This window comes from Thermobia domestica, chromosome 7 (assembly GCF_964235325.1).
Source record: "Thermobia domestica chromosome 7, izTheDome1.hap1.1, whole genome shotgun sequence".
Taxonomy (NCBI): domain Eukaryota; kingdom Metazoa; phylum Arthropoda; class Insecta; order Zygentoma; family Lepismatidae; genus Thermobia; species Thermobia domestica.
Genome location: NC_137460.1, coordinates 142,262,520 through 142,289,087, shown reverse-complemented (window position 1 = coordinate 142,289,087; position 26,568 = coordinate 142,262,520). Strand labels below are relative to the sequence as shown.

Genomic DNA, 26,568 nt, shown 5'->3' with positions numbered 1-26,568 from the left:
GATCTTCAGGAATATACTAACAAATAATAACAATATTTTTGAATTAAAATAAATTAATAAAATTGAAGAAAAAAATTGGATGGGAAATTACGCGAGATGCTACAGGTGCTGTACAACACAACAATCTGAAAGAAAAAGCCCTAGCGTATAAAATACACGAACAATCGAACAGTTTATTGGACTTTCGAAACTCGGACTTTTCATTCAAGTGTATAATAAATAAATAAATACAATTTTAAAAATTCAGTTGTTTTGCAGACTTTGGTAATTACACACATAGGTCCTTATGCAGAGTCATTTTGACGTGTGATTAGAGCCATACTAAAGAGTTCGACTAACATATGTTTCCTGCAATAATCAGACTTTTAGTATGACGCTAATAATACGTCAAAACGATTTTGCAAAGGCGGAGTTGATTACACACACACACAAATAATCTTTAAATGTGCCCTTGTAAATCGTAAACTGGAAATCCAATGGTTGCGTGGCACTAAAAATACCATAGAAAGCAGAAAATGAATCTAATTTTATTCTTAGAGAAAAGAAGTTGAAATTTTGAAACCTTAGCTCAGCGTTTCCCAACCTTTTTCAACTTGCGGCACACTACGAGTGTAACTTGAATTCTCGCGGCACACTCATAGATATTATTATTTGTAAATATGAAATACCGTGGTATTTTTTTCTGTGATTACTGATCTCACAGAGAAGAAAGCTCGATCACTGGTTTTCCCCCATGGTAAATCATTATGCTTTATTTTACATTCTAATTTAAAAATTGAAAACAATTGCAATGAAATATAGGACCCAGGTTTTTAAAACTATGCTTTCTTTTTCGAAAACTATATCCAACCTTCACTAACAAGAAAGATCACTAAATAACGAACCAACAAACAAATCTCTTTTAGTTTTAAAACACAAATGTAGATAATTTGTACATGTATGCATGTTTGCTTTGTCGAAATAATTGAGTGATATTTTAAAAATTCAAGTTACGAAATAGTCTGCAGGAATAAAGAAGCAATAATACTCATAACATGATAACAAATACTTTTTTCAACATTAAAAATATACAGAAAAGTAACACGGTACGAAACTTAAAGTTGTAGGTTCGTAGTAGAGGTTCATAGTAAATGTGAAATACAAATATATATTTTTCCTATGTCTTGCAATTTGATTCCTATAGAATTAATAATTTGTTTCGATTTTCTCGCGGCACACCAACGGCCTATTCATGGCACACCAGTGTGCCGCGGCACACCGGTTGGGAAACGCTGCCTTAGCTAATAACTGTTGTTGTTTCAAGCGTACACGATTTTTCACTTTTATTTATTTATTTATTCGTGATTACAAGGTATGTAAGTGTGATTAGGCTAGTTCCATTTTAATATAAGTAGTAAATTCTGATAGTTATCGAATTCTTATTCATTTATCTTATTTATATTTCGAGAAGAAATAGAATTTACAAAAAAATGCAATTTCGTCATCGAATTTGGCGCCGTGCTAAGCAGAAGATTGAGTTGAGACATTTGCAATTGGCAAGGAGCCAATGGAACAGCTGACAAAGTAAAAACATTTGAAGCTGATGCGTAGTATTGAACACGGAGGTAGTGTTTGCTAGTGGCTTTATCTTGAAAGGTAAATTATTTGATTTCTTTTATTCGCACCAGCGTAAGAGGGAAGTAAGCTTAGTACAGAAACTAATTTTTAGTTTCGTATTTGTTACAAGTCAATGTAAATCTCAACGATGTAGTTTTCCTTAGTTATTAGTTTTTGACATACATATAAATGAATATGTGTGAAATCTCATGGTCACAATTTCAAATTTGAGAGAACTTAAGTCTAAGAAGTCAATTTATAATCGTACAGATTAAGAATTCGGGTGTTAGTATGCACTTAATATATTCTTATAGTCTTGATAGGGTATTGTGTTGACACTTTTAGAATTTTGACATATCTTCCCTGCTACATGCAGATTAATATTTTAATAGCGGTATTTATAAATAGTGTCTATGCATATATTGTGTTTTGCATAATATCAAATCCGAATGCCGTGAAATGCCTCATTATCTTATTCACGACTATTTAGGCTTGGGGTGATGTTTACAGTAGCAGAGGTGGTTATGTTAGTACACAGACGAAAAAAGTGTAAATTCTTTTGAACTATGAGAACAAGTTAGGATATTAGAAAATAATGAAGGAATCAAATCTTCCTATACTTATGAGTACTCACTATAGTTAACGCACCTCCTATCTACACTGCGTTACTATGCATTTTCTCCTGCTTTTCCCCAGGCTGACACGGATTAGATATTGTGGCTACCTGGCACAGGTTTCTGCGTAGTTTTCAGCTACTAGATACGGCATTTGTGCCGTATCGCCGGACCACTTTGAAAAATAAAAAAATACCCAAATATACTGCATTCGCCTATATTATGTTGGATTACATTAAGTTACGTTAGGGATGTAAAAACTACAGCCCAAAAACACAAACCATCCTTTGCTAGGTGGCCACTAAAAAGCATGAATGCTATCTAGCCGAATCAGAGCAGAAACGCAGCTGGGGGCCCGAGGGAGTGTCCGAAGGGAGCAGGCGCGTCAGCGACGGTGGGTGTATGCATAAGCGTGGGTGGTTACAATATGTGGGTTTTGGCGATCATAAAAATTTCAATAGCACTTGTCATGGTTTCATAATTGGGCAAGTCTTTACTTTGACTCCAACTGTGACTTTAATCGGTTCTTATAGGTTCAGTCACTTCCTGCAAGTGCTTGTGCGTGAGTCACTTGTTGGAACTGTTCGTGCCTTTGGTGTGACGTCTTAGTTCATATTTTTCCCACTAGGTGTTTGTGTAGTCATATGGTAGTTTGTTAGTGTGATGTCACGTTCTGTGTGCATGTATGTGTGTACTGCTGTTTGTGGCATGCGGGAAGCGCGTAGTTGAATTGGTTGAATTGAGTTAGAGAAAACCTATCATGGTTGTGGTCTAAAGCTGAAGATATTTTCGACGTATGGTAAAAGTGGACGTTTATTGTTTTTTCTTGTTTGTAATAATAGCAAGTGTGCTCGGTTTAATAAAACGACGTGTGTGCGGAAAGGAACATTTTTGAGTAATGTTGAGTATTGCGCATGTGTTCTTGGTATCTTATTTTTTCGTGTGTGGAATCAGCAGTTATGAGTTCATTATTCATGAGTGTTCTCCTATGGCGAAATGGTGAGTGTTTTCTTTTTTTAATTCATATTATTTTTATTCTTGATTTGTTTTTGCATTTGAGTATTAGGCAAAGTATTTGGTTTGCTGCTGCTTGTCCTATTGTCTTGTTGAGATGTATTTTTTTTTTCTTTGTCATGCACTGATTTATGATTAGAGACAAGTGTTTTTTTTTAAATTTTTTCCTTCTTATCTTAGCTTTATAGTAGTGGTGTGATTATTTATTATTATTTTGGATGTTTTTATGGTACTTGAGCGGGGTTTGGAGGGCGGTAGCCCCCCATTTAGATCTCAAAATTCATAGTCACCGCTTCACCTGAATTGATGTTTAGTAACATTGTGGCCCTTGTACTTATAGTATAATTCTTAACTTCGTATAGTAACATTGTGGCCCTTGTACTTATAGTATAATTCTTAACATCGTATAGTAACATTGTGGCCCTTGTACTTATAGTATAATTCTTAACATCGTACATTACTTTCACTGTGTTAGTAATTGTAATCGATTCATGTGATCCGCTTCCGGGAGCAGTTTAGGAATGATTCCTAAACTGCTCCGGGAACCGGATCACATGAATCGGTTGAAGTGACAGTTGGAGTCAAAGTAAAAATTTGCCCATAATTGCAACGCTTCACTTGTTGGCATAAAATACAGCTTCTGTACACTATGCAGAGATACATTCCGCTTCAGTTAGAAGTCTCTTACCTTCAAAACTCAGGCTTGTAAACTTTTTCAAGTTCAAGAAGAAAATCGTGTATAACAGTTTCCTTGGGTTTCCTTTCCTTAAATAAATATTCCGCTGAATAGCCCTCGAAATACCCTTCCTTCTTCCCCAACGCCATGGCTTCCGCGCTACTATATCATAAATGTACCTCTCCGCGAAATAGGCCTTCCGCCTCCACATACAGTGCCACTTACAACATCAAAAACAACCAACAAAGGCAACTTTCTTCACTTTTACTATTTCATTTACGTGACTTTCACTCATTCCTCCTCACAAACTTAAATAAATTCTCCAATTAACCCGGTAAATTTCCTAAAATTGGTCTGGCGATACAGCACTTAACCCCTAGATACAGCTGCATAGCAGTATTGGTTTCCTTAACGGGACAACAACCCTCGTTGGTAATGTAAATTTAAACCGAGACTAGTATGAGGGGATTTATTTCGTAACCGACAAGGAAGAGTTTTAACTTGAATAACTAGTAGAACATACGGTGAGGGCACCGAATATTGTGAGGCGCCCATTAACTGTGACACTTTGGGGCGTTTCTTGCGTTAAACACAGACAGCTAATGAACAGAGGTAACTGATGAAAAATTACAAATTACCAACGTAAGGCATTGCCAGTTTCGGCTGAAACGTTTGGTTTCGTTACGTTTAGTCCACAATACTGTCCTAGTTTAATGGAGCACACTTATATGATAATGCCAATGAAGCAAGAAATGCACTCACATTCCCGTAAAACATGTATGTTAAGATAGGTGTTGCATTATCGGATGCAGGTTGATACTAGGAGGGCTGAGTATAAAACATGACGCCACTTAAGAACAACCAACTTGTGCTAGGTGGATATAAAAAAAAGCATGGATATTATGTAACGGAGCCAGGGTAGGAAAGCCGAGCAGAGGGTGTATCCTTAGGGACCAGGCATGTCGGTGACGATGGGTATATGTATAAACGAGAAAAGTGGAGAAACAGTTCATATGGCAGAAACACGTACCTTGCGTGTAGCAGAGCTTTGCGACAATAACTAACTCTTTGGCTTATGGAACCCGGAGATTCAATGCCACGTTCACAAAATCTCTCCACTGACTTCTATTCTTAGCCAGCTGGATTCAGTGTCTACTTTGTATTCCTATCTGTGTGAGATCCATCTTAATATTGTCCTCCCATCTGCGCCTAGGTCTTCCTAATGGTCGTTTTCCGATTGGTCTTCCAGTCAAGACTTTGACAGCGTTTCTACCTAACAACCAGAATTATGTGAAGTTGTTAGGCATATACTTAGATACAAAATTAAACTGGGCAGTTCACACTCAGGAACTATGCAAAAAACTCGCTCGTGTTCTTTACGTATTGCGGAAATTAAAAAGGTCTGTAAGTAAGGAAATGATGATTTCAGTATATTATGCTCTTTTTCACTCTCATTTATTGTATGGTAATTTACTATGGGGAAACTCTGCAGGTGCAAAGGACATATTCAAATGGCAAAAGAAGGCATTACGTTGTATTAAAGGTGTACCTGATACTGAGTCCTGTAGGAATATTTTCAAAGAATACCGAATCATGACAGTTCCCTCAATAAATATTTATTATAGTTTAATTTATATTAAGGAAAACCAAACTAGTTATAATTTGCGATCTAACGTGCACGACTATAATACAAGGTACAAAGATAATTTAGAAACGCCGTCTGTCAGATTATGCAAGACGCAGCAAAATTTTAAATATAATGCAATAAAACTGTTCAACTTGTTACCTTTACATGTACGTAATTTGGAAAACAAGCAGTTTGTTAAACACATTAGTAATATATTAATAGAGTATTGTATATATAGTATTACGGAATTTGAGGAATGCATTTGTAATCAATAAAATGTAAATAGCTGGTAAAAATGTGAGGGTAAAGTTCCGTAGACGACATACTTCCTTAAAGGATTCAAACATGGTAGCAATAATCAACTAAACCTGCAATTACCTAATCTACTACTACTATCGCTACTGTTACCATTGCTATTGCTTCTACGGATCTTCACCCAAATTTGAAAGATGTAATTCAATAGAAGGCTTAACCCTAATAACGGTAATAATGGGCTTTTTGTTTATTGATATGTGGTAGTGCCAACAAGGTAAATATGAAGTATATTTATTCTATGAAGTATATATGTAGTAATACTTCTATGAAGTAATTATGAAGTATATATGTAAATATGAAGTATGTAAATATGAAGAATGCAAATTGTGTTATAACTGTTAGTAATAGTTTCAATTAGTTATTAACTATCAATTAGTAATAGCCATAGTTTCTTTTTTTGTTACATTTCAATAATTTTTACAATTTAAATACTATTCTGGACGAAGTCTATTGCAACTACGTTGTCTAATGACTAATAAAGTATTCTATTCTATTCTATTCTATTCTATTCTACTTTCTTCCATCCTAACTACATGACCTGCCCACCTAAGCCTCCTGGACTTGATGACTGGTAAACGGTAAAAATTATGTAGTTCCTCGTTATGAAGTTTCCGCCGTTCCCTATTCCCGTTCCTCTTGGATCCGAATATTTGTCTGAGGATCTTGTTCCCAGATACTTTCAGTCTATATTCTTCCCTCAGAGTAAGTGACCATGTTTCGCAAACGTGCAGAACAACAGGCATGATTATCGTTTTATATATTTTAAGCTTCAAATTCCTCGACAGAATTCGCGACGACAAGAAATTTTGAACTGAATAATAACATGAATTCCCTGCTTTTAGTCGACATTTAATTTCTTCGTGAATATAATTTTCGTCTGTTAATATTGATCCTAGATATTTGAAAGTATCCACTTTATCAAAAGTATTATTTAATATTTTAACGCATTCATAATTTGCAGTATTACGATCACGACGCACTTCTACTTGGGACACTTGCATAATTGTTTTATACACTCCCTTTATACTTCATTTCATCATGTCTTCCTTATAGAGTAAAATACAGGATCCTTTCCATTGACAAGCGAGGACGTTCGAAAAGTGTTTCCTTTCTTGAGGCTTTTTTTTCCCTAATAACATTTCACACAATTTGACACTTGCATGACATTCGAAAACGTTAACTTCTTTTGTTTTTCCTTATTTTGATTTCTTTCTTGTATTTTCGACATCACACCCTTACATTCACAAATCCTTGTTTTTCACACAATTTCAGCTGACTTTCCTCGTTGTTGGTATTCAGCTGCACATAACTAAACATTGTTAAATCACAGCTTGCACAGATATTTACCTTTTTCTCAGTATACTCCCTCCCCACAATGGGGTAACCTTCCATCATATTTTGAATCCGTCTTCACTATTACCAATATTTATAAATAAACACTAATTTCTGTTCTTTTAGTATTCTATCATACTCTACAGCAACCACACTTACCAATTCTTCCCGGTAAATTTTTCAGTTAACGCAACAGGATTTTTTAAAAAAACTTTCTTAGGCTCCACTTCCTCCTGTTGTTGCCTATATCTTCAGTACTTATTATAGAGCAGACTTATTATCTTGCTTTCTGTTTTCTCTCTTTACTTTTTTTTTATCGTCTCCGTCTTGTTTAATTTATTCCCGTTTAGCTAGGGGCGAGACACTTTCTTTTTAACAGGTTATCGTAAATTTTCAAACGTGCCCTTGATCTCACTTTTTTTTTTTTTTTTTTTTTTTTTTAATACTGAATCTAACCCTATTTTGGTGAAGTGTATATAGGAGTAAACGGTAAATATGGCCAAGGGGAAAAAATGGTAGACAAAAAATACGACAAAGTCAAAAACTAAATTTGTAAATAAGACATGGACTATTAAAATAAATATTGAAAATATAGTCAGAAGAGAGCATGTCGTGCTTGCATCACTTAGCCGTGTCATTCACACCAAGTGATTTGAGAAACATGTTGAATGAATAGCTATACACAGTACATCAGACAAGTATTTTAGACTCCTTTCTTATTCTTTCAAAAATTTATATATATGTAAATACCAAAAATGAAACATAACAAGCCAGAACCGTATCACATAAGATTTATACTATCGATTGGGGGGGGGGGGGGTTATAAGAGACAAAAAAATCTAGCATTTTCCTTGATTTCTTGATCTAGAAAATAAAATATATGTGGTTGTACTGAAAAAGAAAATGAGACATGCTGATGTATTAACACATTTTTCCTGTTACTTTTTCGTGCCAATATATATATGAACAATTTTGTTAAAGTCAATGTCTTCAAATAAGAGACAGAGCTCTCACAGCTGGTACACATAGAATAGAAAATGAGTAGGAGTTTTAAGAAATATTTTCAGACAATTCTGAACAATTTACTTTTTGAAATGTGCACATATGGTCCCGAAATATATATATAAATGTTCTGAAAATTTATTTGCCTGAGTAGGGCCTATTAAATGTCAAAATCCATTGAGGTGTGCGGTGACTCAGTGGTAGAGGGTTAACTTCTGGTGCTTGGGGTCCCGGGTTCGATCCCAGCCGCCGCCAAGTGAACTTTGTGGTGGACAAACACCGTGTGCGTGGGTTTTCTCGGGGTTCTCTCGTTTCCTCCCACTTTCTTCATTCCACCATTTCATTCATCTCTCATAATCACCGTCTCCTTTAGCCTAACCGGCATAATCGTGGGACGTAAAACTCAAAGATTTCATTAAATTTTTTTTCAAAAACCATTGAAATTAAGTATAGCCCAGTTGAGTTTTATAGAATATAGAAACTTCATTTATTGGTATACTAGTACGTACTAAATCTATCACTAGAATGGCATTGTGTTCTTAATTCTTCGTGTATACTATATTTTGTTCATAATTAGAATTGTATTTAGTATATAATTTTCTATTCTTAATGAATGCATATACTTAGGTTGTTATTCTTCTTACAGGAATATGGAGTGTATTACTCCTGAGGAATCAGAAGATATAACTTCTGCCTGCGAAGTAATTCCCGAAAAGTCATCTTGGAAGGATGTGTATGTTCGAAAAAGGAGACGGGTATCATTCGATCACCCGGGACGAGTGTCAAGTGGAAACGTATGTATTTTTTTATACCCATGTCCATACCAGTACGTTTTAGCATATACTGTAAATTAAGAATGTTGTTGAAATAATGACTTCTCCTAGTTTGAAAGTATATATATACATACTTTATCTTCCTAGCTTAATTAGAGCCTGAGTTAGAGGTTTAAATTGAGTCACATTGAGGGGCAACCAGAAAGTGACTGTTTCACACCGTCAGATGTCTCAATGGCCGTAACTCTGTAACGATACATTTCCCAACATAAAGTCATATGAACTTTTTTACTTGTATAATATACAGGGTGTAACAGACAAGTACGGCAAAATTTCAGGGCTAGATTCCTTATAGGTAGACAATCAAAAAAGTCCATATGACCTTATGTTGGGAAATGTATCGTTGCATAGTTACGGCCATTGAGCCATCTGACGGTGTGAAATAGTCACATTCTGGTCGCCCCTCAATGTGACTCAATTTAAACCTCTAACTCAGGCTCTTAAGTAAGCTAGGAAGATAATTTTGGTATCACTGTGTTTCTGAAGGACGAAGCTTTTCGTCGATATGCATTTTATGTATGTAAGGGGTACCACAACGGACGGACGAGGGTAAAGTACGTACTTTTTCGTTTTTTGCATTACAATTTTGGGAATGGCATTCCTTCTTCCTTGGAGGTACACTCATAAAATTTGATATGTGAAGCAATGAAGTAGTCCACTATATGGTAATACCCGGTATGTATATTTGTTGCTTAGAAGTCTTATATGGAGCCACCCTGAAAATAAATTTAATTTTCAAACGGAGACAAAAAATTGGCCAAATTTTTCCTTCCCCTTCTGCCCCCATGTAAGCAACAAGTACACTTACAGGCTATTACCATGTAGTGGACTATCTCGTTGCTTCATATACCAATTTCTATGAGTGTGCCCCCAAGGGGAAAGGAATGCCATTATCAAAATCCTGATGCAAGAAACGAAGAAGCACGTACTTCATCCCCCACATACTTTATTCGCCGTGGTATCCCCAACATACACAAAATGCATATCGGCCGAAAGCGTCATCCATATGAAACGCATTGATACCAAAACCATTTTCCTAGATTAATTAGGGACTGAGTTATTGAGGTTTAAATTGAATCACATTGATGGCCGACCAAAATATGACTCTTTCACATCGTCAGGCGGCTCAATGACTGTAACTCTGTTACGATGTATTTCCCGGCATATGATCATATGAACCTTTTTGCTTGTCTACCCATAAGTAATCTACCCTTAAAATTTTGCTGTACCTTTTTGTTACACCTGATATATGGTTTGGACAAAAAAATCTAAAACTTTTGCAAAAGTGTGAAAATCATACCTAGTATAGTGTGGGGCCTCCTTTTGCGTCCAAAACAGCTTGGATCCGACGTGGAATGGACGTATACAGCTGAATCGTGGTGTGTGGAATTTTGTACCATTGTTCCTCTAAAACATGCTCCAGTTCCTTAAGGGATGCTGGTGGAGGGTAATGAGACCGAACACGCCTTTCTAACTCAGACCACAATGGCTCAATGATGTTCAGATCTGGTGGTTGTGGGACCCGGGGAGGTGTGGTAGCTTCTGGTAATGCTCCCCAAACCATGGTTTCACCGTTTCTGCAGCGTGACAGGGTGCGAAATCATCTTGGTAGACGCCATCACCATCAGGGAACAATATTTGGGCCATGGGTAGAACCTGGTCCCCCAAAAGTTGCCTCATACGCCGTTGCATTCATCATTCCATGCAGGGCTATGATAGGACCTGCAGAAAACCACGCTATCACTGCCCATACTGTAACAGAACCACCCCTATGCTTTACAGTTGGGAGCAGACTGTCTGTATCATAGGCCTGCGACGGTGTTCTCCATACGTAAACACGACCGGTTGTTGGAAGCAAGGTGAAAGTCGATTCATCGGACCACATTACGTGTTTCCACTGCTCATGAGTCCACGCCTTACGGTCCTTGAACCACTGGATACGCCTCTTCGCATTTACTGCTGTGACCAGGGTTTGGCGATAGCGGCCCTGCCATGAATTTTCATTTTATGAAGTTCACGTCGCACTGTTTACGATGAAACCGGGTTCTGTAGGCCGGAATTGAGTTCAGACATAATTTTCATTGCAGTGGTCTTCTTCTTAGCTGCTACGATCCGTTTTAATGCCCTCCGGTCCCTATCTGACAGGATTGTCTTTCGACCACTGATGTGCTTTGCAGACGTCGTTTGCCCAAGAATTGTGTATGCCCACGTGACATTGGACACAGTGCCTTCGGATACACCCACAATGTTCGCCACTGTTACCACTGAAGCTCCAACCAGACGGGCACCAACGATCATTCCTCTTTGGAAGTTTGTCAGGTCGCCCATTTTACCGCACCACTTTCACACCACGACACTCACAGGTGAACTGGTTACTGCTGACGGAACAGGAAGATCCACATGACACATTGAAAACAAAAAACAATCGGCCACCGCAACACATGTTGTACAGTGGAGGGCCAAACTTACGTGTCCTGTATGAAGTGTTTTTAGATTTTTTGTCAATCCCCTATATATATATAGGGTGGCCCATTTTAATCTTTCCACGGAAATATCTCGAAAACAGTTGAACATCATTGAACCGAACAAAAACTCAAATAGGTAATGCCATGAGGCACATCAAATGTTGTTGCGGTGCCTCCCAGGGCCGCTTTTCGTGGTGGCCATGGGCCCAGCTTCAAAATTTTAAATGGAAACATAGGGCGAGTGATACCACGTTCAATAGATCTCCAAAGACAACAACGTTGTGGCAAAAGATTTTTCATATCGGTCACCATATTCAAAGTGGCCGCCAAGACATGGCACCTGTATCAGATAAAACGTCTTTCTGACGAGAGTTTCTGACTAACGTTTTTGTGTACAAAGTATTAGTACATTGTTATTTAATAATTCAAACTACACTGTTTTAATTATTTTCATTCTTTAACAGTGAATATTTCAAATGGATAAACGTTTGAGGGCTTCGCTTGGAGCTTCAGTTTTCGTACGTAATGTTCAAGAACGTGAATTGACGTGACATACTTTATTTTATGACGTGCAATTGTCTAATGCACAGATCGCAGATTAGTGGACAAAGATGTGGAATGTCAACGGCCGTGGCAGTTCAGAAAGTACTATTCTGATATTCATTTAATGGAACAGAGAGACAAGGACAATCTCAGTTATAACGGGCGGAGCAGGATGCATGCCCATTTTCGATCTACCCAATACCATCTGCGAGGGAAATTTAAGAGGTAGAATATGAGGTTCACTGAGATGTTATCCACAGTTACATTCCGATTAACTTTCAGCAGCAATTTCAGTTGTGATTCTCAGTAACGGAACGGTACATATGCCTTCCAAACATCTTGCATGTATTGCGTTAAATTCTCAGGGGCCTGCAAAATGTTTGCAAGTTCCAAAAATGTATTGTAACCTTTGCTTCGCATTTCAGTTGCTTCCTTTCTTCCATCAAATCACATCTTTGACTTGTAATATAAATGTGTGTTGCCCTTCAAATTGAATTTCAACCTTTATTTATTCATTACAGTACCGGTCAGTTGTTCACACAAATGTGTCAGACAAACCATACCTATTGCAAGTTCCCATTTGAGATTGTCCCATTCATTCCCGCTTAACCTACTTACGAAGGGAGCTCGGAAAGATGATTTTCTGAGAATTAGATTTCCTCCTTTGCATTGTCACCTGTACTTTAATCATCGTTTTCTCTATTGCATCATTCTCGAGCCATTTCCTATACGTGTTTTATTCTGTTCATTTATCTCTAACCGTTTTCATATTAGTGGTACTGGACGTTTCATCTGATACAGGCATCATGTCTTTTTGACCATTTTGAAAACCGTGATGCATAGAAAAAAATCTTTTGCCACAACGCTGTTTAAGGTTTGAAAATCTATCGAAAGAGGTATCACTCGACTCATGTTTCCATTTAAAATTTCGAACTTGGGGCCTGGGGACCACCGTGACATCGTTCGACGTGCCCCATCCCATTTTGCTTTTTCACTTTTTGTTCTTTTCATTAATCTCCAACCGTTTTCATATTAGTGATACTGGACGTTTTATCTGATACAGGTACCATGTCGTGGCGTCCATTTTGAAAACTGTGACGCATATAAAAAATCTTTTGTCATAACGCTGTTTAATGTTTGAAGTAGTGCTGTCGAATTTTTGTGACATTTTCGGTTTTTGAGAAAACCGGTTTTCTGAAACCGAAACCGCAAAGGCTGCTTTTGAAACCGAAACCACAAAAGCGGATTTCCAAACGGAAACCGCAAAAGCTCTTTTCGAAAGCGAAAGCCGCCCGAAACCGTGTTTGCGGTTTTATAAGCGAAACCATGTTTGTCCTTTTCAAATCAGAAACAATATTTGCTGTTTTTAATTACACATTTTAACAATTGTGAAAGCATCTATCAATCGTGACAATTGTATTGATTTATATGTGTGTTTTAACTTTTTCTTTATTTGCTCCAAGACTATTATGGTATATGTGCAGCACTGTGCGAAAGGGATAGTTCGATGGTTGTACAAGTCTCAGCTAAATTAGGGTTGCCATATTTTAAAATCAGAAAAGTGGGGGGTTCTAAACCGTAAGTACTGATGTGAACTTGTGTGTTACAAATACTGACCTGGGATCCTTCGCGATCCTCTTATATATGTATATTATTTCTTTCATGACACTTTCGACTGCAAGGAAGCAAACTGGACCCCACCTGATTTTCATATATTTTGTAAATTAGACCACGAGGAAAACGAATCTGAAGGAATTTTGGCATTCCGAATTTCGGAACTCGAGATATTTGAACATAAAGTGACCACGGAAGCAAACGGACCCCATTTGATTTTTATAGATTTTGTAAACTAGACCAAAATGAGCAATAATCTGAAGGAATTTTGACATTCCGACTCCCCGTACTCGAGATACTAGAACTTATACAGTAGTTTTATATAGTATATATAAAAGTAACGAAGGAAGTTCTGTCGTTTTTTGACCTATCACTTTAGAGAATCGATATGTCACCTAAGACGCACCTGGAAGATCAAAAATAGTATCCATCAGTATCAACGACCTACCAACGTTCGGGATGGGCATGGATTCCTTCGCGGTAGAACTTGGTTTGCCATGAAGCGAAGAAGGTAACAAGTGCATTTTGCACCTCTACTACGGAGTTGAACTGGAGTCCTCTAAGGTGAGTGTCCAAGGAATGGAACAGGTGATAATCGGACGGTGCAATGCCCGGGGAGTATGGCGGATGCAATAATGTTTCCCATCCAAGGCGTAGGATGGTGTCCCGGGTCATTCTAGCCATGTGGGGCTTAGCGTTGTCCCATAACGGGAGAACCCCTTAACGATTGAGAAATGCTTGTTCCAGGTTTTTGAGTTTTTCTTGAACACGGCCCAACTGCTGACAGTAGACAGTTGTATTGATGTTCTGCTCTGACCAGCCAGTAGCAGTTCCCGATGCACTATGTCGCGAGTAGTCCACCAAACACACAGGAGGACTTTCTGCTGCATTACTGGTTTCAGCTGTTTTGGAACCGGTTCATAGGATTTTAACCAATGATGACGACACCGTGGAGCTTCGTACAGAACCCATTTATCACAGGTCAACATCCTGTCCAGAAATGGCTCCTTCCTCAGACGAGAAAGTAAAGAAACACAGGCGTCTACTCGCATAGTCTTCTCGCCCAGAGTCAAATCATGTGGGACCCAACTTGTAGTACTTTCCAAGTTGATAGAGGTGCTGCCGAATGGTTTTTCCACTCATATTGAATGTTAGCCCCAGTTCTTCACATGTCTGTCCACTGTTCGCCTCAATTGCTATCTGAAGATCTTCATTTTGGTACATGTGTTGGTCTTCCGGCACGACGTGTTTCGTCACCGTCCTTAAACTTGCTAAACCACCCTTGCACTGTCTGCGTAATCACGACACCCTCACGAAAGGCCTGAGATATCTTCCGTCCCGCTGCAGTGGCGTTTGACCCAAGTTTGAACTCGTACTGCATGCACGTTCTTGTGACGCTCTGTAGAGGTTCCATATTCACTCTGTCCTTACAAAAGTTCACGTTGTAACTGCACTACCACAACCAGGTAGAATGTTGGATATACCCACACCAACAACTGACCTTTGCCTTATCTCCATTCATATTCAACTCACGGTGTGAGGGTCAGTTGAACCCAGACCTCCACAAAAAGCGACAGAACTTTCTTGGTTACCTTTATATATCTCACAGGACATAATATGTTTCGTATAGAGAATATTGTGCTTTTTCATATAGATATATAGCGTCTATATTAAACTTTAAGTTTTAATATCTCGAGTTCCGAAATTCGGAATGTCAAAATTCCTTCAGATTCGTGTTCCTCGTGGTCTAGTTTACAAAATATATAAAAATCAGGTGGAGTCTAGTTTGCCTTCTTGGTCACGTTATGTTCGAATATCTCGAGTTCCGAAATTCGGAATGTCAAAATTCCTTCAGATTTGTGTTCCTTGTGGTCTAATTTACAAAATATGTAAAAATCAGGTGGGGTTCAGTTTGCTTCCCTGCAGCCTACTTTTCAAACGAAACTGAGTTTTCCGGAGTGTACATTTTGCTTCATACTGAGTTCTGCCCTGGCTAACAAACGTAAATTCGCTTCTATAAGAGTCGTTAAAGTTACACTTGAAATTGTCGTTCTGCATTCTTGTAGCTTATGAAGGCATGAATAATTCAAGTATGTCTGTCACAACATCTACAAACGAATATTAATTCGTATAGAACCTCCAGTTCATTACATTAAAAACATATGAACTACACACACACACACACAAACCGTTGTGCATTAGAGCAGATCTTTTATTAGCAAATGGCCCTGCACACGCGCACTGCTCAGATAGCCTGAGCCTGAGCGCGAGTCCAAATTTAACTCAATCGCGATTGAGATTGTCAGAGGTGTAGCGGTTTATGTTGAATATATCAACACTTTATCAACTAAGTCATCTTAGATTTTTGTCCAATCCCAAAAAGCGGGTGGGTTTTCGTGCTTAAAATATGTTTAAGCGAGGGACGAATATAGAACCTGAAAATCGGGTGGTACCCGCTAAAATTGGGCAATATTACAACACTAAGCTAAATAGAAAATAATGTATATCTCTATTTAAGATCACTACACATGCAACTCATGAAATTCAGTTTGAAATCTCATCCACTTTGACTGAGATCTTTTATATTATTATTACTCTCTCCCCTTGTTTTTAAAAATAGTTTTTAGAAATTTAAATTTGCCACTGTTTCTTTTGTTAACAAAAAAGCACCACCTTCCTTTCTTTAAAAAGAAAAGAAATGAAAAGAAAGAAAGAAAATCTAGATCGCAATACACAATTTGATTGTTGATTTGTTGCCACTCCGATAGATGTGAATGTTGTGGTTTTGCATGTGTTGACTGATTTCTTATCGCAAGTCCCAGACACCTGCAGTAGTTTATACGTGAAGGAAACCTATCATGTTTTATTCTGTATCTTCTTACTTCCCAATAACGATAGCCGTGCCTCTTTGTGAGAAATTCCAACTTAGTTTTTTATTCTGCCAATTCTAAAAGTATACTCAACAAGAATTTCCGTACACTTTAAGACATTTTAATAAAAAATACTTTCTTTCCCCTCTGCAAATTTTGAGCAGTTTTCCCTACGCCGAGGGAAATTTCCCCCCATCTGGCAACTGTGAGCCGAAGATGGGAAAGATTCTTTGCTGTTTTCTCGTCGTTACTTGATATTAGTGCTGTCGGATTTTTGTGACATTTGTGGTTTCAAAACCGAAACGGTAAAAGCGGTTTTCAAAACTGACATTTCGGTTTTATGAAATTTCACTTTTTCTCACTCTCCATGTTTCCATTTAAAATTTCGAAGTTGGGCTCTGAGCCCCCATGAAAGGCGGCCCTGGAGGTCACCTCCGCAACATCATTCGGCGTGCCCCATGCCAGTTTCCTGTTTCACTTTATATTCTGTACATTTATTTACCAATATTTTCGTATTAGTGGTAGTGGATGATTTATCTGATACAGGCACCATGTCTTGGGGGCCGTCTACATATTACGTAATACTATTTGTGACTAATTTTTACCCCCTCCCTCTCCCTTGTCACACTTCGTAACGCAAGACTAAACCCTCCCCCTTTGCTACGTAACATTTTTTGTTTTTGTTTTTCATTTTTTCGTATTTTTGGGGTTATTTCAATAAAAAATATTTTTAAGGGTAGAATTTTTTTATTACAAAATGCTTGTATTGTAAATATATTTGTAGTTTTCGGGTTGCTGAGATGGACAGTGACACCTCCGATGCCATTTAAATCCCAATTCAGCCCCATTAGTACTCCTAAGGGGAATGGTGACGTAAAAGAAAAGATTGAAAATGACCGATATTAGTGTCAAATTCATAGTTTTGGGGCTCCCTAAGTTGATTGGTGACAGTTTTGGTGCCTTTTACGTCCGGAATGAAATGTATTCTCCCTGTGCAAAGAACGGGTATTCTGCTAGCTTATATAAAAAAGATAGAACAACTGAATAAAATTATTTGTTTAAATGATTGTATATAAATCTGAGAATTAAAATAAAAATTACAGCAAAAAACATGCGTTACGTAACGAAGACGTCAACTCTCCATGTCCCCCTTGTCACACTTCGTAACGCAAGGCCGAACCCTTCCCCCCTTCGCCGCGTTACGTAGTATGTGGACGACCCTTTGGTGGCCATTTTGAATAAGGTGACTGATTTGAAAAATCTTTTGCCACAACGTTATTTAGTGTTTTGGAGATCTATGGAACGAGGTATAACCCACCCCATTTAAAATTTCGAAGTTAGACTCTGAGCCTGCATGAAAGGCGGCCCTGAGGGCTACCGCCGCAACATCATTCGGCGTGCCCCTGCAATTTTCCTGTTTCAGTTTATAATCTGTTCATTTATCTTCCAATATTTTCATATTAGTGGTAGTTGATGTTTTATCTGATACAGGCACCGTATGCATAAAATTCTGTTGGTTTCTGCAGAAGAGAGCAGTGTTGCCCTTCCACATGTATATTTAAGATGCACAGTATGTGTGTAGGCAAATGGTACTATGCCAGTATTCGGCCTTGTATTGATAATACCTTCTGATCGGACCATATCTGCTACCACCTTCACTCGATACTTAACGAGTAAATCGTATTTTTCTGGAACAGACCGTACTGGAATTGTTTCTCAATGTTTCAAAAGCCGCTTAGTCTCGTGTGGTTTCAACATGGTGGGACATTGGAACATTTCAGCGTCGATGTGCATAATCATTGAATGCCACTTTTGTGGGGTGATGGAAGACGGAGACGAATCTCCAGTTGGTCACCACGTTCGCCAGATTTACAAAATTATTTTTTCATTTGTGTACACGGAAAGGGCCTTGTACACGAGACACTCATGGCCTTCTTGTAGATCTCATCATTAGAATTTCTGTTCCTACTTAAATCGGTCGACAAACACTTGACAGTTTGGAGAATGTATGACAAAATCTGTGTCGCCGCTGTGAAACATGCGTTATTGTTCATGTTAGCTTCTTTCCCTTCCGGCATTTACTGTAAAATGTTGTGTTAACCGTATTCACGAGATAAAGACAATGTATGTTTCTTTCTCTGAATATTTCTTGTTAGCACAGAAACTGTCTCCTTGTTGCCATTGAATAAGTAGATAAATTTCACATTAATCTTAGTTCAGTTGCCCTTACGAATTTAAAATCACTCTATGTAAATAACCTGCAGATTGTTGTTGCTGCTAACGTGTTTCATATTTTTAAAAAAGTAATATTTTTGGTATTCCATCCGTGTTTTATGTATTTTATTTCAACTTTCGTTTCAAATGCACTGACTGTATTCATTATCAGGATTCAACTAATTTAAGAATTCGGATAGAATACCAAAAAATTGAACTTTTTCATGAAAATTATGTGGAATATATCTTTTATATTGTTTAACATTGATATTTCAAGATCCTAGAATAAAATGTAATAGGGAAATGTCATTGGGCACATTGAATGAGAAGTATTTCCCACAGGGTCCCGTGTCATGGGGCACTGAGAGGTTACGTGAAATTTTAAATGGGAAGGTATATTATTTGATATATCATGACAAATATGATAAGAAAAGAAACAACTTTTGTGGAAGAAATGTTTTGTGTGGGGTACCCTGTACGAAATGGCCACCATTTAATTGTGGGTTCTTGTACAGTCAGATAAAACGTTCACTGCTTTTAGACCATAAACAGCTAAAGAAAAAAAAATCAAAAGAAAAAATAGGATAGGGAAATATGATAGGGCGCATTCAACAAAGAGTACTGCTTTCCGCACAGGATCCCTCTATCACGAGGCGCTAGAGAAATACTCGAAAATTTAAATGGGAAGGAATTTTGTTTGATGTATAGAGACACGATTTTGTGGTAAATAAAAATTCGCAATTTCGTTATAAAAAATGCGCGTAAAGCGGGATAAAATCGTGAATAAAAATTCAATGCAAGAACATTATTTTCTTTACCTTTTATTTCACCTTAATTTCCACTCATCAATAACCATGATATGAGCTTATGCATGACTATATCAAACAATATTTGAGTTTTTAAACAATAACACTAAGCATCCTTACTGAATAAAAGTATCACTTAAAGAAGAAAAAGAAAAAAAGAGAACATTAATAGAAAAAAATAACTTCAGTGTTCACAGTTTACTTATGCAAATAACACTTAAGCATTGTTTCAATGTTTTCTGGTGTTAAATTTGTTGTTTTGTCGGTAAGTATGTCATTGTAAAAAGAGAGAACCCTCTCCACATCAACATTCGAAACTGATATGTACACTCATGTCCAAAATGATTGTCGTATATCTGTGAGTTTTACGTCCCACATTGTCGTATATCTATAACTGTCATCTTGTAAGACCTAATTTGATAATGCTTTTGTAGGATACTTTTAATACTGATAATATGTATATAATCGGGAAATGAATATTTGTGGTAAATTTCATAGGGAAAGAATTATAAATACGAAAATTAGTATGAGTGAAACAAAATGTTGCTAAATGGACAAGAAAGTTTTATTTTTGTTTTATTGTTCTTATTTACTGCTCTTTTGACATGAAATGTGTCACATACATGTCTTTGCCGGTTATACACATACTAAAAATGTAAGAAATACGAGGCAAATTCGTTATCAAATTACATTCCTACAACAACATATTTATAGACATGCGACAATAATTTTGGACAGGAGTGTACATTAGTTGGAGACACCTTCCAGCGATTTCTGAATGCTCGTTTAACATACCGCGCAACACTCTTTCCACACTATTCGCTTCACCCGTAGATACCATTTGGAGCTCGCATGTAAAATTTCAAAAATTCATGGTGGTCTGTTTTCTCAAAAATGAGAATTTTCACCACATTGCGTTGAAAAATTGTCAGTTTTTTGAGTAAATTTTGTGGAATATCGGGGCTTGTTGTAAATTTCGCTAATTCGACAGAATTTCGCGTTTAATCGCGAGCGTTATATGGCCTAACAAATGGTGAAAAAGTATATATTTTAGGTACACAACGTTTTCGCACAAAACTGATCACCAAAAGATCGTCTCTATTGATGTATCATTGCAAATATGAAAAACCAAAAATATTTGTAGGATTTTTTCTTGTAGGGCATCATTTATGAAATGTTCACCATTCAGATGTCAACATTGGTACAATGTCTGTTAGGGAAAAAAAAAAACCTGCAAAACCAAAGCAGATATTACAAAATCAGACGATCACACACAGGTGTTCAATTTAAAAATGAATTTTGCGACGTGTAATAGGATTCGTGAAGTATGACGTATACTAAAGCATCCAGATGGCCATAAATGCACATACTGTAGTGAAATACGAGTGCAGAAGGGAATAATAATAGTACTGACATAGACGGGTAACATATACCCCCACTAAACATTTACTTTATACCTAAGATGGTAAGTGCTTCATCGAAATTAGATGATTTCTCTAAATTATCTACCTTTTGTCCTTTCTTTCCATTGTTCATTCTACTTAAGAAAATAGATCATAAAGCTTGAAAATAGCAATTTGAATTTTGAAACAGCCATATAATTAAGGATTAATACCCCAAGTACTTATTAATTTAAAATATATGCTTTTCTCAAGTGTGAACAATCTCAATCCTTGGATCTTCTCAGTTTTCATAACGGTGCCCCACAGGAACAATTGTTAAGAAGACATTGTTTTCTGTATCATTTTTTTTTTTTTTTTCAATCATGTATCTGATCACATAACTTCTCAATTCAAATTTTCGAGCGACCTGCCGGTTCCCCATGATACGGGGCCCTGTGGTAAAAGCAGTACTTTCCACTCAATCTGCCCTATGACAATTTCCATGTCTCACTTATTGTTACATCATTTTATCTTCAGTTCTTTATAATTTTTAAGCACTGGACGTTTTATCTGCTGTGGAAGAGTTCACAATTAAATAGTGGCCATTTCGGAAACGGTATCCCACGTGAAAAAAAAAAAAAAAAATCCTACAAGAGTTGTGTGTTTTTACGTAATCTTTGCAGTGATGTATCAAATGACATACGTTCCAAGTTAAAATTTTCGAGTGACTCCTCAGTGCCTCATGCTAGGCGACCCTGTGGGATAATCAATATTCTCCATTCAATGCTACCTGTGACATTTTCCTATCTCCATTTTCTTTCATCTGACACACTGTATATATATGACACAGTTAAAACAATAAAAGTCCCGTGTACCGGGCCCCAGGGTATGGATTCGATGTACTTTGTACACAGAATTCAAATTTCGAAACCTCAGAATGATCGACCGTGTCACTTTTTTTTTTTGTTTGTTTGTTTGTTTGTTTGCAGCGGACCCTAAGTTACGGATTCAATGTATTTTGAATCACAGAGTCCAAATTTCGAAAACCTAGGACGATTGATCGTGACAGTTTTATTTTATGAGCGAAAAACATCTGTTCTCGCCCTATCCAAAATCGCTCAAATTTTTCACCAATAAAAAATTGACGGCCGATCATCCTTGGGTTTTGAACTTTGGATTCTGTGTACAAAGTACGTCGAATCCGTATCCTGGGGTCCTCTGCACTGAACTTTTTTTTTTATATGTCTGTTATGTATCCTCCCTATCCACAATTGTTCAAGTTTTTCACCCATTAAAAAAAAAATCTTTCAATCGAAGGGGTTTCAAAATTTGGATTCTTTGTAACAAAATATATTGAATTTTACCCCTGGGGTCCGGTGCACAGAACTTCCATTTGTGTGTGTATGGGGGGGGGGGGCTCTGTAATTAGCGTACCTCAGATTCAGACTTGTGTACTGTGATTGAATAGGGTGGGCCGAAAAATTCTTTTTTTTTTGGAATTTTTATTGGCCGGGTTGCGGAAAAGTTGCCTTGTGTTAGTGGTAGTCAGCACAGAAAATTTGGATTTTTTTGGTCAACCCCTTCCTTTGCCTCATGGAACTTGAATATTTTTATAACTGCGGCTATGCAACCCGCACAACAATACGAAGAAAATTGTTTTGTATATCTATTTCCCTTTTTAGTTTCGATTGCCCGGGTTGCGGAAAAGTTGCCTCGTGTTAGTGGTAGTCCACACAGAAAATTTGAATTTGTTTGGTTAATCCCTTCCTTTGCCTCAGGACTTGAATTATTTTATAGTTACAGCTATGCAACCCGCACAACACTACGAAGAGAATTGTGCTGCACAGCTATAACCTTTGGTTCCTTTTTACACTGAAGCAGTCTGAGGCTAAAAATAAAACGCAAGAGAAAAGTGAAATGCGATATGGTTCCTATGAAGTACGGTGTTACTATGTGGTTAAAAATTATAATCAATTAAACGAAGAAATTGTATTGGTGTTTTCAAAACACATTATAAATATATGTCATGAAAAATTGTTGATAAACTTTTCCTTGCAGCTCTTAGCTCGTTTCGGCACATACACTCCGAAACTCTCTAGAACCCACCACGAGGAGGTAGCTGCAAATCGAGTTCCACTCTCCCACCAACTTGCTTCCATTTTTTTTTTTTTTTTCATTTACATTTGATAGTCCTGCTTGGAGTCAAACTTTTAATTTTTCTTTCGAGACTAAATTTTGCCCTGATAAATCCATGTCTTCGATCCGCTCCATACACTGATGCTGACGTTACTGTAACTACTTGCCTTCACCGCTCTCCACCGCTTGCGTATAGCACGGAAAACATCGAATTTCCTCAGAAGCTGTAGCCGTCGTTCTAATGTTTTCTTCTATCTGGCTCGAAGAAAGTTTTCTTGTTAATGGTGGCTCGGTGACGTCCGTTGAGAACCAATCGATCATTTCATTATATTTACTTGGGTCTAAGTTTACTTTCGGAACAACAAATTTACGTAGACTTGATCCCTTTCTCTGCTGACACTTTTTTTTATTCTCCATCCTAAAACTCGGATATCCTGGCTCCTGTCGGTGATCATTGCCAACAACAAGTTTTCCTGATGGGCAAAGTAAGCATTGGAACTAATCATAGTATACACGATTCTTCTTAATTATTCTGGAAGAATGGATGCAGATCGAGAGAGTAGCCACAAGTGTCGCGTCCCGTTGGTGAGAGAAGAATTTCTCTTTATTTCAAACCAAACTACTTTGCTGACATACTGTGCAAGCCAACGAAGTGCTTCTTCGGGATTTTCGGTGTTACTATGTAATCGGAGAATGCGAGAAGCAGTCGTCAACCATCGGGATATGACAATTTGTCCAGGCTTTTTCTTCAGAAAGTCTGGCGGACACAAACCTTCTGAAATGACTCGGCAAATGTCCAAAAGATATTGCTGATTGTTACTGGACTGTGTACAATATTACAATGTTTCCGACTTCTTATAAAACAATGCTTTACGTATTACTATTGTCGTGTACAATGTTGTAGGTAAATAAATGTATATTTTCTAATATTGCACAGCCGATTTCAAAATTACTTGATATCAGAGCACTTAATTAAAATTTTCTTTGTAATATAAACGGGTCTAAAAGAAATTGTTCACCATATACGTGAAACAAGCTGCAATATAAGGTTGACATATTTTTCACGCTATACTGTATATGAAAAATATGAATTGAAACATAAAAATACAGTTTTTCTTCTAAAAGATAACAATTTTAACCACATATGGACAATATCGCATCTCACTTTTCTTTTCTGGTTTGTTTTCAGCCTCAAAATGCTTCAGTGTAAAAAAAGAAGCAAAGGTTATAGCTATGCAACACTGTTTTCTTCATAGTATCGTTCGGGTTGCATAGCCGCAGATATAAAAATATTCAAGTCCCATGAGGCAAAGGAAGGGGTTGACCAAAAAAATCCAAATTTTCTGTGTGGACTACCACTAACACAAGGCAACTTTTCCGCAACCCGGCCAGTGGAAATTAAAAAAAAAAAAAAAAATCTTTTGGCCCACCCTAGTATTGAATGATCAGTTAAATTCGTAGAAAGAAAAAAAAATGTTTTAACTAATTTGATTAAAATTAGAATATTAGGTTAGCGTGTAGCAATGAAATCATAAGTTTTACTGATGTGATTTCTCGCAAGATTCTCCAGTAATTAGATGTATGCAAGTTTTTTAAGTGCTACATAAACCAAGTTGCCTCGTGTTCAGAGAAGGCCCACAAATGTCCGAGTTTTCGTTCTTAGAATGTGAGGACTATTTAATAAAAAGTAAACTGCTACAGTAGAACGGATAACATTCACTTGTATCGTACAGTTGTTTCTTACTTCGTAATTGGAATATGTTTTTGCTCACCGTAAGAAAGAAAATAATGAAGGTTAATATTAATGAAACACTTTCTTTTGCAGGAATGTGTACTTTCTGAAGAGAGTGCTGCTATTGGGGAAAGTAATGCTGAACAGAAACTGGCAAATTTGTCTATAGAGAAGTCTGTGACTGCTTCTGAAGATGTGTATTTGTTGTTAAATTCTCTGCCGGATGAGATGCTAGTGAAGATCCTCTCTTATATACCTGTCAGTGATTTGGTTTTAAACGTGAGATACGTGTGCCGTCGTTGGAGAAAGCTTGTGAATGATCCTTTGGTATGGCGCGATTCTGAGTTTGTGTTCGATGACAGAATGTCTATTACAACTGCTGTTAATGTTCTTTCACATTCGCCGCTGTTAGAGAGCTTACGAATAAGTACAATGTTTCCTTTTCAACCAGTTTTAAGCGTTGCTTCAAGGAAATGCAAGAATCTCAGAAGATTTGTCATGAAAAACCCTCCCAGAACATGTTACGAAATGAATGGGAAAGAATTGATAGGGCTTTTAAAATCATGGCCTAAAATAACTGTATTACACCTAACTGCTTATGTTCCACTTGATGTGTCTTTTGAAGAATTAGTCAATTATTTTAGAAATTTGAAAGTACTAAAAATCCCATATTCTTACTTCTTAGACGGTGGGTTATTAAAGGTATTAGCTGATGTATGTTCTAATTTGGAGGTGCTAGATATTCGCGCTGCGTGGGACATAATTGATGAAGAATTTTTGTACTTCACCGATAGAAAAGCCAACACTTTAACGAGTTTATCACTTAATGGGTGTTGGTTGTCAGATGAATCGTTTTGTAAATTGGCAGAATTTCGTAAATTACGTAAGTTAAAAATAGAGCATTGTTTGAAAATGACTGACGCAAGTCTGCCCTTTATTAGCAAGTTGCATTTAAAGTCGTTAGCCTTACAGAGGGGTGTAAAACTCAGTACTGATGGCATAAAGAAACTACTTGAGACAAAGAATATGTCAAATTTAAAAGAACTTGATTTGTCCTTTTCACCGTCTGTCAATGACATTATTACTCGCACTATTAGCTCATGTTGTCATCAGTTGGAATCGGTGAGATTCAAAAAATGTCGAAACTTAACAGAATCTGGCGTATTGTATACGAAGTCACATTGCCGCAATTTAAGATGTATACAATTGGATTAGGCAGTAATTGCTTTTGGCACCATGAAATCCATTTCTCAAATGTTTTGGCAAAAGTGAAAACTTCATTCTTAGTACATAAATTGAAATATACGCGAAAGTTTTTTTTCTTTTCTATTAATCATTGTAATTGAGTTTTTCGTCTATTGACATTTAATTCAGCTTTGTAGTTATTTCACTTGAACTTCTATATAGCATAAACAAAATATTGGATTCATGAGTAAATTGTTCTGAAATGCAATTGCGTCTAATGCATAATGCATTAAAGAGTTAATTTCTTTTTTTCTTTTTATTTTTAAGTTACTTCGTACAAACATTGCATTTTGTATTTTTTACAGTCTACCATTCGTAGACGCTCTTTTTAACGCTGTTTTTACCTACCTCTACTTATTACGTGTTATTCAAGGTAGTTATGGATATTTAGGTATTTGTTATTTCAAGGATGTGTGTTGACTGATAATGGTAGTTTTAACTATTAACCTCATTGCTTTCAGAACTATGCGTTGTTTGAATTTGTTGCGATATGTTGAATGTGTTTATGGATTATTTGAAATAAGAACTAGGAGTAAATATGGTACTTTATTA

At 37.0% G+C, this 26,568-nt stretch overlaps 1 protein-coding gene across 2 annotated transcripts; it reads left to right on the top strand.

Annotated features, from left to right (window-relative positions):
• The first annotated feature begins 1,246 nt into the window (after positions 1-1,246).
• Positions 1,247-26,568, top strand: LOC145690423 (uncharacterized). 2 transcript variants are annotated; one of them, XM_081765282.1, is made up of 3 exons: positions 1,247-1,351; positions 8,823-8,970; positions 24,865-26,568. In XM_081765282.1, the coding sequence occupies exons 2-3, from the start codon at positions 8,827-8,829 to the stop codon at positions 25,984-25,986; spliced, it is 1,266 nt and encodes a 421-aa protein (XP_081621408.1). In that variant the 5' UTR covers positions 1,247-1,351; positions 8,823-8,826; the 3' UTR covers positions 25,987-26,568. The 2 variants fall into 2 exon arrangements, with proteins under 2 accessions (XP_081621408.1, XP_081621407.1); XM_081765281.1 differs by lacking the exon at positions 1,247-1,351 and adding an exon at positions 1,481-1,635.

Bases quoted from the DNA above. Each gene is read 5' to 3' on its own strand.
- LOC145690423 (XM_081765282.1), top strand. From the start codon at position 8,827: ATGGAGTGTATTACTCCTGAGGAATCAGAAGATATAACTTCTGCCTGC. The intron at 8,971-24,864 runs GTATGTATTTTT...TTTCTTTTGCAG, and splicing joins GACGAGTGTCAAGTGGAAAC to GAATGTGTACTTTCTGAAGA.